Raw genomic sequence first — 14,937 nt, 5'->3', positions numbered from 1 at the left:
TGCACCTACATGTCTACAAACTCAGAGTATTAGTAGAAGGTTAGGGTAGAATGCCTTTTGGGGGAGCATCACAATAAAGTATTACCAGTTCCTCTAATTGACAGCTCCCATAACAATGCATTTTAAAACCTCACGAAATTCCTTAAAATGTTCTTCAGGCTACTGTTTAATTGCTAATATATTTGCTATTGAAACAGGGCATTGGGGTGGGACAAATTAGAAGGCCCTTTTTTTATGTAACCAAACGTCTTTAGGTCCTTGTTATTGTTAGTCAAAGAGAGAGCATTTTATTTGGCAACATTTGGATATGCCTATGTGTCATCAATATTTTTTTGGGTCAGAAGAGAAAACCTGTCCATTTTAAATTATATATATCTAACTTTATTTTTTTTACTTTTAGAAGTACACCAGCATGATAGACATTAACTAATGTGCAACATCATTCTTTGAGCAAGGAAAGGTTGGTCTTTTACTCTATAGAAAGAACGTGAAAGGTATAATTGTCTTTTACAATAATCAAAAAATACAATAGAGGCATTTGTTAAAAATGTAGGGTATCGTCACTGTATCGCAGAATCATAAGCTCTTTATTTTTTTCAGCACAATAAAATGAAAACGTATTGTTTTATAGCGCAACATCCTAAATTAAACAGTTACACTGATTGTACTGTGACTCAAATTTAGATGTCTTGCTAACACCTCATTACTTACTCAATTGCACACATATTGTAAGACAACAAGAAATAATCTATCACAAGTATCTGAATGTTTTCGCACACTTACAGGCCCACTTGGTTTGAAAAAGGGGACGATGTTACTAAAAAGTAGACCTGCACTGGAATATATATATATAAATAAATGTGAAACAAAGGTCATACAAAAACTTTTTCAAGGGAAAATTTTTTATCATTTCAGATCATTTAATCTAATGGTGAGTGATATCTCTTATTCTATTTTAAGAATTTACTGCACAAATTCAAAAATAAACAGTCTGGGTTTATGATCTGTAATCCTTGTAAGATTTATTGATTTGTGATGCTTTGCTTATAAGACTTCAGTTTTATTTCCCAACGTGAACAAGCCTCTTGCCTCCATGCTTAGACCTCGTAATATAAACACACTGAAAGTGAAGGTGATGCTGGGAATATCAGCCAGTCGTTGATTTGGACCAGATCCCGCTGAATCCCACTCAAGCTTTACCATTGATTCCCTTGTGCCGGATCTCTGGCATGCTCCACACGCGCTGCGCTTTCTCCGCTGTCAGGCTAAGGCCCTTCTCGACATCCTCACACACAGTCTTGACGTCCATGCCATCTTCCTCTGAGCCGTAACTGCTTGATTTCAGTCCCAAGGTGCTGCCAAAAGGGTTGATCCGCACGCGAGACTTGAAGTTCATCAGCGACAGGCTTATGGAGCGTCTGTTGTTCCACTGGTGGGTCAGACGCTGAGCCTCCTGCTCCTCATGAACACGCTCAAGTGTTTCCACAAGCACAGAACGGAAGAGTCCGGAAACCTCTTGCACCTCAGGTTCATTCTCCATCAACACCTGCCGAAACCTGCGAAAAGAGGAAGGTTTTAACAGTTTTGTCCAAGGAGCTTATGTCATTGAAAACGTTTATTTCAAGATGTGTAGTATTACTAACCATGATGCTCAGTCCAACAAAGTGCATTTATTATAACTAAGCTGTTAAACATCTCTTTCTAAAATCTGTGCTTTGTAACCTGTGCTGAAGTAAATGTTGTTGCTTATTTTTGTGAGCGTAATACACCAAGATTTAGAATTAAGAATTAAGATAAATAATAAATAACTCCATAATGAAATTGCAAACATTGATAGATATAAAGTTGCAATTGGAAGACAAAAAGCTGCGAGATTTAAAGTCATGTTGAGAGATTGCAATTGGATAAACAGTATACTGGCAATATAAAGTCACAATTGCAATATATAAAGGGACATTATGAGGCACTCATAAATGCAATATTTAAAGATAAGGTAAAGTCACAAGTGTGAGGTATAATAAAGTCACAATTAAAGAGCTTCCATATGATCCCAATGTTAGAAGAGTGTGTGTATGTGTGTGTGTGACATCTCCACTGGTCATATTACACAGCACAAAGCATCAGCCTATCTTGCCCATGTTAATTGTCACCTGTGGTCCCAATGGGAGCAGAACAAAAGCCCTTGACTTAGAGTAAACACTGCCTCTCAAGACCTGCGCTCTCCTGCTCCACAGACTAAGGGGTTCTTTGGGAGTCTTAAAATAGGTTTCCAAGTAAGGTTCTTCTCTCCAACTAAATCGATGAATCAGTGTTTTCTTAATCTTCCTTCTCATTCTTTCATTAATCATTACAGTCTTCTAAAAACTCTCACATGACTAGATCATCCTTCTACGCTTCTTCAAAAAACAGTATTCTCTGACAAAGTTGTAGGAATAACTTAAAGGATTTCAAGGACAGTTTGCTTGAAACTGAAAATTCTGTCAATATTTACTCAACCTTACGTTGTTCCAAACCTGTATGCATTTATTTGCACACTACACTACAGTTCAGTGATCACATGCTGTCAAACTCCAAAAACTACTCACAAAAATTCACCATGAAAGTAGTCCAAACCTTCTAAAGCCATGCAATAATTTTCTGAGAGGAACAGTCAGTCAAGTCACTTTTATTTATATAGCATTTTATACAAGACTTTTTCACAGCTTTACAGTGATAAACAGGATATAATGAATCGATGCATTGAATGATGCATCATTGAATAATTCAATTCTGCTGTAAAGCAGCTCTGAAAAGACAATAATAAACAGTCATTATTCAGATGAAATCAGTTCAGTGTTGATTCAGTTTGGTTCAATAACTGTAAAGAAGATTTGGAATGAAGCGCACAATTCAGATGGTGCTTTCACAATGCTTTTTGTCCTTTTTAACCCTTAAATGCTTGAATGTTTCTCCAATCATTATTACATAGTCGGGTCTTTAGTGACCCAGATCTACAGTATATCTAACCCTGTCGCAATAATATAAAACTCTCCTGATATTAGAGTAACAATTACAGAAGAATAAAATAAAGCATGTTTTGTTACCTTATGGAGCTTTGAAGGGTTTGTCGTTCAAAACCTGTATGACCTTTCTTCCTCCGCAGAAAACAAATATATTTTGAAGAATGTTGGTAACTGAACCACTTTGGTTACAATGGACTTCCATTGTATGGACAAAAAAACATAAATCTCAAAATATCTTATGTTCCACAGAAGAAAGAACGTCATAAAGGTTTGGAGCGACAAAGGAAATGATGACAGAATTTTGTTTGTAAGTGAAGGGGGCTAAACAAAAAATGCATTGCCATGCTGTTGCCACCCCAACAGAAAGGAACAGCGTCAGTTGGGGCTTATCTGAATCTGTCAAGGTGTGTATCCTGTGAGGCCTGTGTGTGATTTACAATTATCACTTCAGCAGGTTAGAGCTTAGCTCACCTATAGAAAAAAAGCATAGCAGTCTTTGTGCACTTCCTAGAAGAGACATCACAAAGACGGCTCTTAGTAAACTAATTACCCAGATCAACCTCCCCTGAACCTGCAATGACGAACATCCTCATGTTGAAAACAAAAGGTGTAATATGGAGCGTTTAACCCATCTGTCTCACCTTTGTATTGCAGGTCCGCAGTATGCTGGTGGTACTTTGCTACACAGGTCTTCCAGGCCCAGTTTCTCTCCTTGGCTGATGTCGTATGAGGTGCGTGGGGCGCTCATGAGCCAGCTGTAGTCCACGCCGCTCTTCAGCCTCCGGTATTCATTGTCTCGCTCCCGCTGCAGCCTCTCGGCCTCCTTCATCTGCCAGCTCAGTTCCAGCATCAGCGTGTCCACAACTACTTCAGACGGCTCACGCCGCGGGCTCCGATTGTACGGCTCGTTCCAGCTGAACCACGACATGCTCGCTCGGTCACCGGCCCTCTGCTGCTCACTTTTACTGTTACCTGTAGGGGTGCAGTAAAAGTTTACCTGGTTGCATAAAACAAGAGTAATTTACCCTTGAATTGTGTTCTGGTTATTTTGACCCAGAGACAATTTTCCTTTTCCCCTGAAAATGCTGGTTAATGTTATTGCATTGAACTAAAAAAACGTATACAGACTTTGCTCACAATTTTAGTACTGTGTTACACTTTTGATGTTCCAGTTCAAAACTAGCCTGGCCTACGAAAAAAATATATAATAATTGCGGTAACACTTTAATTTAGGGTCCAATTCTCACAAAGTAATTGCTTATTAGCATGCATATTGTTAGGATATTGGCTGTTTATTAGTATATCTAAAGTACATATTAATGTCTTATGTATGACAATATTCTACATCCCTTAATATACCACTACATAAACTTAACTGTAAGAACCAAGTAGAACAAAGCTGTGAGGGTTGAATGAAGGAGAAGGTAGAGGACCCAGTTGCAGAAACGAGAACGCAGTCATGGAATACACTTAATATCTCATTTAATCAGTTCAGAAAGTAATACCAGAACAGAACCTCCAAATGTTCCAAGGAGTCAATACAAAAAAATCAAAAGAGGGTCTGCAAACAAAGGGTAAATGATATTTCCCAAAAGGTAAATCAAAAAACTTTATTGGGAAAAAATAAGAACAACAAAATGGAAAAAGTCAGATAATCAAACAGAGCAAATAAATCCAGAAAACAATCACAGGAGGGCTTTACCAAAATACTGGAGAGGTTGGTTTCAACATTACTTTGTCAACATTGGTCTCAGTGCCCCAACACTGAGTGAGGAACAGAGCAACTTAAATACACTCACAGGAAATGAGGCACAGGTGAGAACAATAGCACATGATAAAATGGCAGGGAACTGAAATGAAACACAATGAGGGCCTATAGTGGCCAAAACTAGTCCATAAACCTAACACTTAACTACCTTACTATCTATTAGTAAGTAGTAATTAGGAGTTTATTGAGGCAAAAGTCGTAGTTAATAGCTGGTAAATATAGTGAGAATTGGATCCTAATCTAAAGTGTGACCAAAATTATAAATCTCTCATTATGCTTTGTTACTGGCAAATATTGGATTCAATCTTTTTATCAACTTTTTTATTTGAGTTAGGACAGGTTTTGAACTGGTTGATCCGAGGTTTCATTGATCTGAGCTTATGCACCTCAGTGTTTGAGTGAAAGTTCACTCAAGCTTATTCACCAAAAAAAAAAAAAAAAAAAAAAAAATCAGATCAATGAGGCCTACGATCAATCAGTTCTAAAAAGAAATACAAAATATGTGTTAATTGAAAGAAAACAAGTTGACAAAAAGATTGAATCCAGTGTTTGGCGATAATGAGAGATTTACAAGCAATTTAAAAGCCAGTCATTTTTGACTGAAAATGTTGAAATGTTTTGTGTAAAATAGATGGTGGGACTCTGGGATTTGTGTTTTTGTAGACCTAATGCCTTTTCTTTTTCATTTCACCTTGAAATTTGTCCTGAAGTGGTTGAGAATGGAAAACTGTAGAAGAACAAAATGAGAAGAATCCTGAACTCTGCATGTTTCCATTCTCAAGCACAATAGGACAAATTTCCAACCATTCCAAATTTCCAATTTTCATCCACAGAATTTGATTTGATGTGAATTTGTAAAGGACGCTGACCCAGATTTGACCAGACATCAGGTGGTGACCAAACATGGTAGATATCTATTTGTTGTACAAAAGTAAACGTAAGTTCTTAAATTCAAAATTTGATTGATATTACCTTATCAAACTACATGCAAAATGGTAAACTTGATCAAGAAAACATTTAACAAGTGTCCCTTGAATTTCAATGTTTTCATGCTCTTAGCTCTTAGGATGAGGGCATGTCACATAACCATGGACAGGTTGCTCTAGGTAATTTGGCTAGCTTCTACCGAGTGATTATGGGCCAAAATATGAGACGCACAGAATGAGACGTCAACAACAAAAGATACAAAGAATGTTCTCCCTCCCTTTTAAACCTATATCTTTCTATTCTTACTTATTATTGTTACTATTAGTTGCATTTACTTTCAAATAATTTTCACTCAGAAATAGCTAACACATTTTCCACAAACAAATCCACAAACGCCAAGTAACACATTACATTAAATGTGACATTTTGAAGTAGAAAGACTGAAATAGTATTTTCTTGTAAATCGTACTCCAATTATCTTTTTTATGTATCTTATCTAAACATCATAAAATTATTATTATTATTTTATAGACCATTTGTGGATCATGGCCCCTCAGTTGAGAACCACTTTGCTAAAGAAGTACGGTTTCTTTTTACAAATACTAATTTGAATGACACATTTGCGGTTACTGTGCTGTTATAATGAGCATTTGGAATCAAGAGCATGTGGTTCACCCAGAAATGAAGATTCTGTCATCATTTACTCACTCTCACGTCCTTTCAAAACAGTATGACTTTATTTCTTTGTGGAATACAAAAGAAGATATTTTGAGAAATGTCTCAGTGTTTTGTCTATACAATGGAAGTCAATGGTAACCAAAACTGTTTGATAAGTAAAAACCATGTCATCTGTAAACCTGCATCAAATAGAAGACCAGATCAGAATACAAGTGCAAAACAGTTATAATTTTAGAGAATGCCAAAGCTTTCAGGTACATTAATGTGGGGACAATAGCCATATCCTCACTGACAATTTGATCAAAGCAGTAATTTTATAAGTAAATGTATTATGTGATCCATCAAAAAGAGACTATTGTGGCTTAAATGCTGAAATGAAAAACATTTTAAGCTTCTAAACTAAAAGTAATATCATCAATGTCCACCTGAGAACAGTAACATCACTGTAAATCACTGCCAATGATTCTCAAAATGCAAAGTTTGTCATCTCAAAACGTGTTGAATTCATTACTCTTGTGTTTTTCTTTCTCTTTGTCCACCCACCCACTCCTCCGCCATTCTCTTTTGCTATCTCCTCTTTATTAATTTCCCATTTGCTCGTTCTCCTTACCTTGATAAGTGATCCAGTTGTCTTGTAGAGCTTGTAGTTGTGCAATGGCCCAGGTCACATTTCCTCTTTGAGATTGCTCTGAAGTGCCTTTATGTTTTCGGTTGCTATAGCGATGCTCCCAAAGCCTATTCTGCCACAAGCATCATCAGCTGAAAGGCAGCAGACGGGATGGGAGGGCAGAAGAGAGGGGGAGGACGGGTCATGCGCTGCATAAACAGATTATGAGCGTATGTGGGCTAACCCATGTGACTAAGACGACTAATCTTGTTAAAAAGCTTTATTCTCTTTTTTTATTCATTGTGATCAGCATTTACAGAAAGCCAACCTCCTGTAAACAAGCTCATCTGAACCATTGTAGTGTTTTTATAGCTTAGTGAGAAATGACATTAAACCTGCAATTTTAAAAATCTGATGATCATGATATTCAGCATGATTTAAGAATGTTCCAAAAAATTATGAGCCTGAATGCAAGCCAGCAAGAGTTCACATGCTGCTAACAAAAATATGTTCTAAAAGAGTTGTCGCCTAAGGGGATAGTTCACCCCCAAATTAAAATGCTGTCATCGTTTACTCACCCTCATGTCATTCGAAACCAGTAAGACTTTCGTTCAATTTTTTTTTAATGAAATCTGAGAGCTTTGTGTTCCTCCATTGACAGTCTAAGCAACTACCTCTTTGATGCTTAAAAAAGTTCATAAAAAGATCGTAAAACGAATCCATATGAATTGAGCGGTTTACTCCAAATTTTCTGAAGAGACTTGGTTGCTTTATATGTTGAACAGATTTAATTTTAGGTTTTATTCACTTATAAACATTGATAAATGAAGAACCTCAACTGAATTTGCTTTCAGACGCACATGAACCAACCTCATTGGTTCTTGCTGAAGCTCAAACATGCTGCGTAACACGAGAATGAACCTCATTGGCTCTCACACATTAAGCAAAGATGCTTGAGCTTCCGTTTACTACAACTAATGTGTGTGGTAATCAATGTTTATATGTTAATAAAAGACTAAATTCAATCTGGTCATCATATGAAGCGATTGTGTCTCTTCAGAAAATGTTGGACTAAACCACTCAATTCATATGGATTAGTTTCACAATCTCTTTATAAACTTTAAACTTTTTTTTCTTTTTTTTCCTGAATGTTCTCTGTTTTATCATTTTACAAACATTAAGGGAATGACACTTTTGAATGAACATTTGGAAACAAGCTAGTCATTTTAACAAAACATTTGTCAAACGTTCATGAACTATGTATATATACATATATATTTGTTGCTAACTTTTGAGAACATTATAAAAGACTGAGTAACTCAGAACGAACATTCTATTAAAGTTACTGGAAGAATGTTTGTTCATAACTTGAGAACCTTACTAGAACATTCACTGATAGCTGATTTTGCTTATTTCATTAGAGGCCTAAAAATGGTGTTAGCCTATATTTCTTATAAATTTTACATACCAATTTTACAACTTTTCTTTGTCAACATTTTTTAAATCCGAAAAAAATATATGTTTTCAGGTTTAAATAATAATAATAATAAAATAAAAAGTCCCAGATTTTCAATATGGTGCTATTTTATTTGTTATTATCAGTGGTCATTAGTATATGATATGTTGGTATTTCTAATGTGTTTTCCACCATATAACAGATATTGGCACAGACGTGTTTTCAGTGAACTATCAGCTCGGTAGTGGAACAGATGGAAAGAGTTTAATCCAAGCAGATGTCTCAGCTTAGCAGTAAAACCATGACATGCTTAGCCTATGCTCAAACACTGTACGCTCACACAGCATGCCAATGGTCCATTATGTCTGCAAATATCTCATGCATTCATAACCAATTTGGTTGGCTCCATCAGCTTTTCAGTGGGAATTTTTAGTGACCTTTTCTGCAGGTTACACCGTTACGCCAGTAGGTGGCGACAATTAAGTGACTCTATAAATCATAATCAGTCACTCAAACAATTCGTTCGGAAACGAAATACTGTGTTGCTCAGAGACTCAACGGTGGATTATGTCGCTTAGTTTGTTAGTAATTTCGAAAGTAACAGTATACTGTTCAATATGAAAACTACTTTGAGCCGTTATTTAAAAGCAATGTTTCTGCCTGCACAAGCCGAATCATGGTTGTATTCGGATAAACAGCATGTAAGGCCTTGCTCAATTCACATAATTTTCAAATAAGACAAAGACTAACTCCAGTCTGGGTTTTGTTATTGATTCATTTCCTGTTTCCAACCTCAGACCCTTCACTAAATCAATAGTTCTCATATCACAACTTCAAATTACCTCTCCCTTCTAAATGACTGACAGTTTATCTCTCAGCAAAGTAAATTTGCAGTGAGCTTTCTAATCAAATACCCTTAATATAATTTATTCATAGTGTTTATTCATAAAAGCTTCCCCGTCTTCCCTTTACAATTTACTACCTCTTAAAGTGCTTATACTGTTATAACGTTTAACCGTAGGATTACCTGTCATTACAGCAAAGCCCACATGAGAAATGTTTTAAATTATTATTATTTTTATTTTTTTACTTTCTCACCACTAGAGGGAGACTTTGACCACTGTTATTACCACATCAGTTGCTGCTTGTGGTTCCAGACCTTTATAGGCTACTGTATGTTTTTAAGTGAGACAATAGATCAATATGTTGTGGAGTGACACAGGACGTCAGACACAGGGACTTCTAGGGACACACTTTTACAGTTTGTAAATGCAAATTATAAGGTGCCTTATTATAATTATTATAATTTTAACAATATTTACTGTAAAAGTGCATGTACTGTCATGTAAAAAAAAATTATATAAAAAAAAATATATATATATATATATAAACGTGCAAAAATGTTTGGTTGTCCTGTTAAATCTAATTGAAAAAAAAAATTGCCTTATGATAAGGTAACCAGTAACAGCTTTCAGTCAGAGAGAGAGAGAGCGCAAAAACTGATTAATTATTTGACATCATTAAAGATTTTCTCACTGCAAACTGCCAGTTAGTGATCAAACTGAACCACTTGTTACTGGGAACATTTCTATACGCGTGTGCGTCAACATATCTCACTACGGAAGAGTGCTTTCAGGGAATTTCCCCAGAAGAGGAACACAGACAGGAGGAGTCACATCACATGTTCGGTGTGAGTGTGACTATGATGATTCAGACGTATCAAGTGCCTGTATCAAATAGCAACAAAGTGACCTGCTGCGTCTACTTTACTCTTATGTCAAGATCTGAAAGTCATTTAAGAAATTTGCCTAGTCATCCTAGTGTTTTCTTGTTAATCAGTTCTGACGTATTGAAGTTATAATGAGCCTTTTCCTGACCTTTCTACAGTGAGGTTTAGAAGAAATCATTAGAGACACCAAGAGCTTTTCTCATTTGTAAACTTGAAATTGTTTAAGAAAACCAGTTTCATTGCCATAATGAAATAGCATAATAATTATTATAACATCATAATTATTCACATTAACAGCATGTAAATAAAAATAAGTATTGTATAAAATAATCCTGAATGACAAAAAGGAAGTGTCAGTACAGATCATGTGAGCGGTTTGTACCAATGATGGGGGTTTCCAGCATTTGCTTGCACAAGCTTTTTTTGATGGCCTTTGTTCAAGGGCCAATTTCATCTACAAACTAAACTATTTATGATCCTGGACTGGACATTTGAGCTTTACCACACTGCTTATTGATAAAGGGGAGTGATTAGGAACCCACACATTGATAAATGTTATTGATAATGTAAAGTTATCATAGGCCTCATTGGTAGCATCTTTCTCTGCTCTTTTAAAGAATTGTTTCCCCAAAGAGAAAAAATCACCCTTATTTAAGTAGCCCCATGTCCAGACATGTATGCCGTTATCTTTTTCATGGAACATAAAGGCAGAAATCTTCACATAGACCTATACACAGAGCTACCACTAAAAGGCTGTTTACACGACACGTTACACGTTACACGACACTGTTTACACGTTTTCAACAAAAAAACGGAAAACTTTTTATGTGTTTTGGCCGTTCATTTACATGACAACACTGTTTTGGGTGGCCTGAAACCACAAACTTTTGCAAACGGGTTTCAAACTGCAAGTTTTTGAAAATGATACTGTTATCGTCTTCTCCATGTAAACTACAAAAACGGCAGTCTGTGAAAACGGTGATGTCATGTGCATGTGTATTACGTGTTCAGTATATAGGTGCGTACTGTTTGTTTACAAAGTGACATTGTCACCTACTGGCCTGGCATGAATAATACAGCGTTTAATTTTGACAACGTTGTCGTCTGTACAAAGAACAAACCTTTCTGTTTTTAGTACATCGTTGTCGTGTAAACGTACCCTAAAACTAAATGACAGAATTTGTATTTGTGAGAGAACTCAAAGAATCAGTGGAGTGTTAAATGCCATCTGATGAGGTGAAAATTAATCCATTAAATTCCTCTCTTCCTTTTTTAATCTGTATTTCGCGTGGAAGAAAGAACACGGGGTTTATCAGTGAAATTGGGTTTTTATGGCCAATGCAACACTATGCTGATGCTGGCACTCTCAGATCTGTTTTCCACTGGGGTCTGAGGTTATAATGTTTCAAGTCAGCAAGTTCAGAGGCAATTGTTTTTATTTCCTTGATTTGGTCACATGTAGAAAGTCCCAGTGTGCAATGTCTTATCTCAGCAATTGTGTTGCAATAGACTAGTGTTTCCTAACCCTGTTCCTGGAAGCACACCCACAGTACACATTTTTGATGTTTCCTTTATTTGTCTCATTCATTTTAGGTCCAGGAGATTTTTCCCCCTAAACCAGTTAAGTGTAAACCCCGCCCCACAGCTGATTCTAAAGATTTCATTGGTCACTTAAAGGGTAACTCTTGCCAAATTGCTACCTAGGCTATTTGTTTGTGTACACAAAGTTTACTAAAAAGAAAGGTTTTGTACGACTCACTTTATCAGTTAGTGTTTCCGGTGGCTGGAATTTTGTCAGTCAAAAGTAGTCGATCTCTGAATGCTAACATGAGGAGAGTAAAGATCTTTCCATCTTTATCCTTTAATGTTGGAACAAATATTAACCCCAAACCCTAACCTACACCCTAACACTGTGTCTACAGACACGAGCGGTGTGGCGCGACGCAACAAAATCAAAGAAAACTCATTATAATCAGTGATGCTGTCTACACTGGATGCGGTGCGCCAAATTCCCGACAGTAAACTGATGCCATTTTATTTCTGACATACTTGAAGCGAATATGCTACTTCTGACCAAATGGATTTGCAATGACCGCTTTGCCGCATTCAGAGTAGACAGCCTCAATAAGCTGTATCAGATAGAAATGATGTGGAAATAAAAAAGACCCACTTGAATAAGTGTAAACACCATCTGAACCCTGGTGCCACCAAATGCCACTGCTGAAAAGATGGGTCTCGGTCCGCTTCCAAACGAACTCAGGTGCGTTTCGAATGATATATGAACGCAACACGGACCAAATAAATGAAATCGAACCATACATGATGATATCACAAGATGCGACCCTAAAAAGGACAGAATGCTCAAGCGTACCGTTTTTTCTTGTCATAGTCGTGATGTTGCCCATCACAGTTCAGTACAGGATCAGAACCGCATCTCCTCACAGCAGATCTTGGTTTGTGTGACGGAGGGATTCCTGTCGCTCTTTTGACTCCTTTACAGATTTTATAAGCTCTTCACAAGTTCTCAGCTGGTCAAAATACCAGCAAATGCAGGCTCATTTATCCCAGCATACAGCATTGTTGTGGGTTGTAAGTTCTGTCACAAAATATACGTTAATATACGAAATCTGGCCAATCAGATTGTGAACATATCCCTGTGCCTTTAGGTTTCTTTAGGTTCGGTGTTAAAATGCCAATGTGAATGCTAAGTGGACCAGGACTACTTTTTTTTTGGTCCGGACCAAAGGAACCAAGCGAACCGAGCTACAAGTGTGCTACAAGCTGATGAGTTGAGTCAGGTGTGTTTGATTGGAAGAGTTTGAAAATGAGTAGCCTACTGTTGCCGTTCCTGCAGGGTTGCGGAAACACTGCCATAGCGTTTTCACCCCTATAGATTGTTTGTTTTGTTCTGAAACAGGGACTTAATTTGTTACTTAATTTGGTTCATTTTCTTCTTGGATCGAGTTGTTTTCACAAGGCAACCTTTTAAAGCGTACCAAAATGTGTTTATGCAAGTCACATGCGAGGACAACTGTCCTCTTATTGGTCAGAGTTTCCTCTGCGTCATCCATCAAGATGATTGACAAGTTTGCTTCATGAGCTTATTGTGGCTTTAAGCTTTCCTGCTGTTTAATTATATACTAGGCTACATTCAAACACCCTGTCTCTGGATCTCCCAGCACTGTCTAGAGGTTAACAGTTTCAAGACACACACAAACACAAATGTTATAATGCAGCTAGAGCAGGAATCAAGGCTTCATCGAGACAGCATTCTCACACGGAGAAGCGTAATTACACAACATTTTATGATGAAGAGGTGCTCTTTTGGTTTTCAACTGTGATAACTAATGTGCAGAATCAGAATCAGACACTATTGCTATTTATATAGCACATTTCCCGTTATGAATTAAAAAAACATTTAGTTTGTTGGTCCGTTGGTTCGGATTGCTTTCACACCTCAATCGAACCGCCCCAGAGTTCATTTGCAATCAGGCCGAGACCACCTCGTTCAGGCGGTCTCGGAGTGATTGTTTTGTTGCGGATACGAGCGTGATTGCCGTGTTGTTCACAACTGCCTAAACGAACCGAACCGAGGGAGAAAAAACACCGGGTTCAGAAACAAACGCTCAGGTGTGAAAGCACCCAGACAGCTCTTCTAGGCTTCTGACAGAATGGCGATCAGTGGAGTAATACAGAGAGCAGCTGTCACTCATTCTTGCCTTGATGTGATTTGACGTGAAACCCCTCAGACATTCACAGCTGTTATTGTGCCACAAGCCTGCCTAAATAATTCCTGCTTAATCTGTTCACTAAGGAGAGATGCAAACTCATGGAGGGAATGAAACCAAGACAAGGATCCATGATCTATTTGGAATCTACAGAGTTGCTTCATGCTGCATTTACATGCTATAGGATTTGTCGTAAATACAAGTTTCCTTGTCAGAAATTGGACATGAACAGCATCTCAAGTCGTATTTACTACTGGGTAAATGGAAGATAATTTTGATACTCGAATATCTGAGTTGGGCGGGCCGCTAACTTGCAGAGGAGAAACCTTCTTAGTTATGTTTTATTAGTTTTCCCACAACATCTGCATTTCTGCATACATTCACCGCACTTAAGTTTCTGGAATTTCAGTCAAATAAATGCTATAATATATATATATATATATATATATATATATATATATATATATATATATATATATATATTATAGCATTTATTGAATGCTATAATTCCAGAAACGTAAGTGCGGTGAATGTATACAATAGAGAGGGAAATGTTTAAATGGTTGTCAACGAATGGGATGCCACATTTTATTCAAAATCCTTTGGATATTGATTAAATATCTTTAATACTTTTTGACTTTGAGATTTCCCCAAGAAATAGGCAAGAATTAACCTGATGTCCTCCATGATTCCCATTCTTTCTGACAACAAAGCACTTGAACTTGACAAACTCATAATCTTGACTTTGAGGATTTCAGAAGAGTGATGAAAAGCATGTGAAGGCAGCATTACTCCCAGGAACTTCTTCCGAAACGTTTGACTATCCAGATTCACACCCTTGTTTATGTTGTTTTTATGTGTGATCTGAGCACCACAAACTTTATCCTACTGTGATATTGGGCTGTTGTCTTAATCTCTATTTCTTGTATCAGCTGTGAGAGGAATGTGTGAGTTTTGGGTGAGGTTCTAACTGGATCTACGGTACACTAAGTTATGTGCACACTTAGCACATATGGTGCTTGAATTACCAAAAAGCCAGGAC

The 14,937-nt window shown here is 37.1% G+C and overlaps 1 protein-coding gene across 1 annotated transcript; it reads right to left on the bottom strand.

Moving 5' to 3' along the window:
- Positions 1-398: 398 nt before the first annotated feature.
- Positions 399-7,236, bottom strand: rd3 (retinal degeneration 3, GUCY2D regulator). Its single transcript, XM_084432477.1, has 3 exons — positions 6,986-7,236; positions 3,644-3,974; positions 399-1,556 (listed from the first exon to the last, which is right to left on the bottom strand). The coding sequence occupies exons 2-3, from the start codon at positions 3,928-3,930 to the stop codon at positions 1,190-1,192; spliced, it is 654 nt and encodes a 217-aa protein (XP_084288603.1). The 5' UTR covers positions 3,931-3,974; positions 6,986-7,236; the 3' UTR covers positions 399-1,189.
- Positions 7,237-14,937: the final 7,701 nt, after the last annotated feature.

The sequence above is a fragment of the Rutilus rutilus genome (assembly GCF_951802725.1).
Source record: "Rutilus rutilus genome assembly, chromosome: 15".
Classification (NCBI taxonomy): Eukaryota; Metazoa; Chordata; class Actinopteri; order Cypriniformes; family Leuciscidae; genus Rutilus; species Rutilus rutilus.
This window is presented reverse-complemented; position numbering and strand designations above follow the sequence as displayed.

What these genes read in the sequence shown, in the direction of transcription:
- rd3 (XM_084432477.1), bottom strand. Translation starts at nt 3,930, where the DNA reads ATGTCGTGGTTCAGCTGGAACGAGCCGTACAATCGGAGCCCGCGGCGT. An exon ending in TGCGGACCTGCAATACAAAG is followed by an intron (nt 1,557 to 3,643) that starts GTGAGACAGATG and finishes CTCTTTTCGCAG; the next exon opens with GTTTCGGCAGGTGTTGATGG.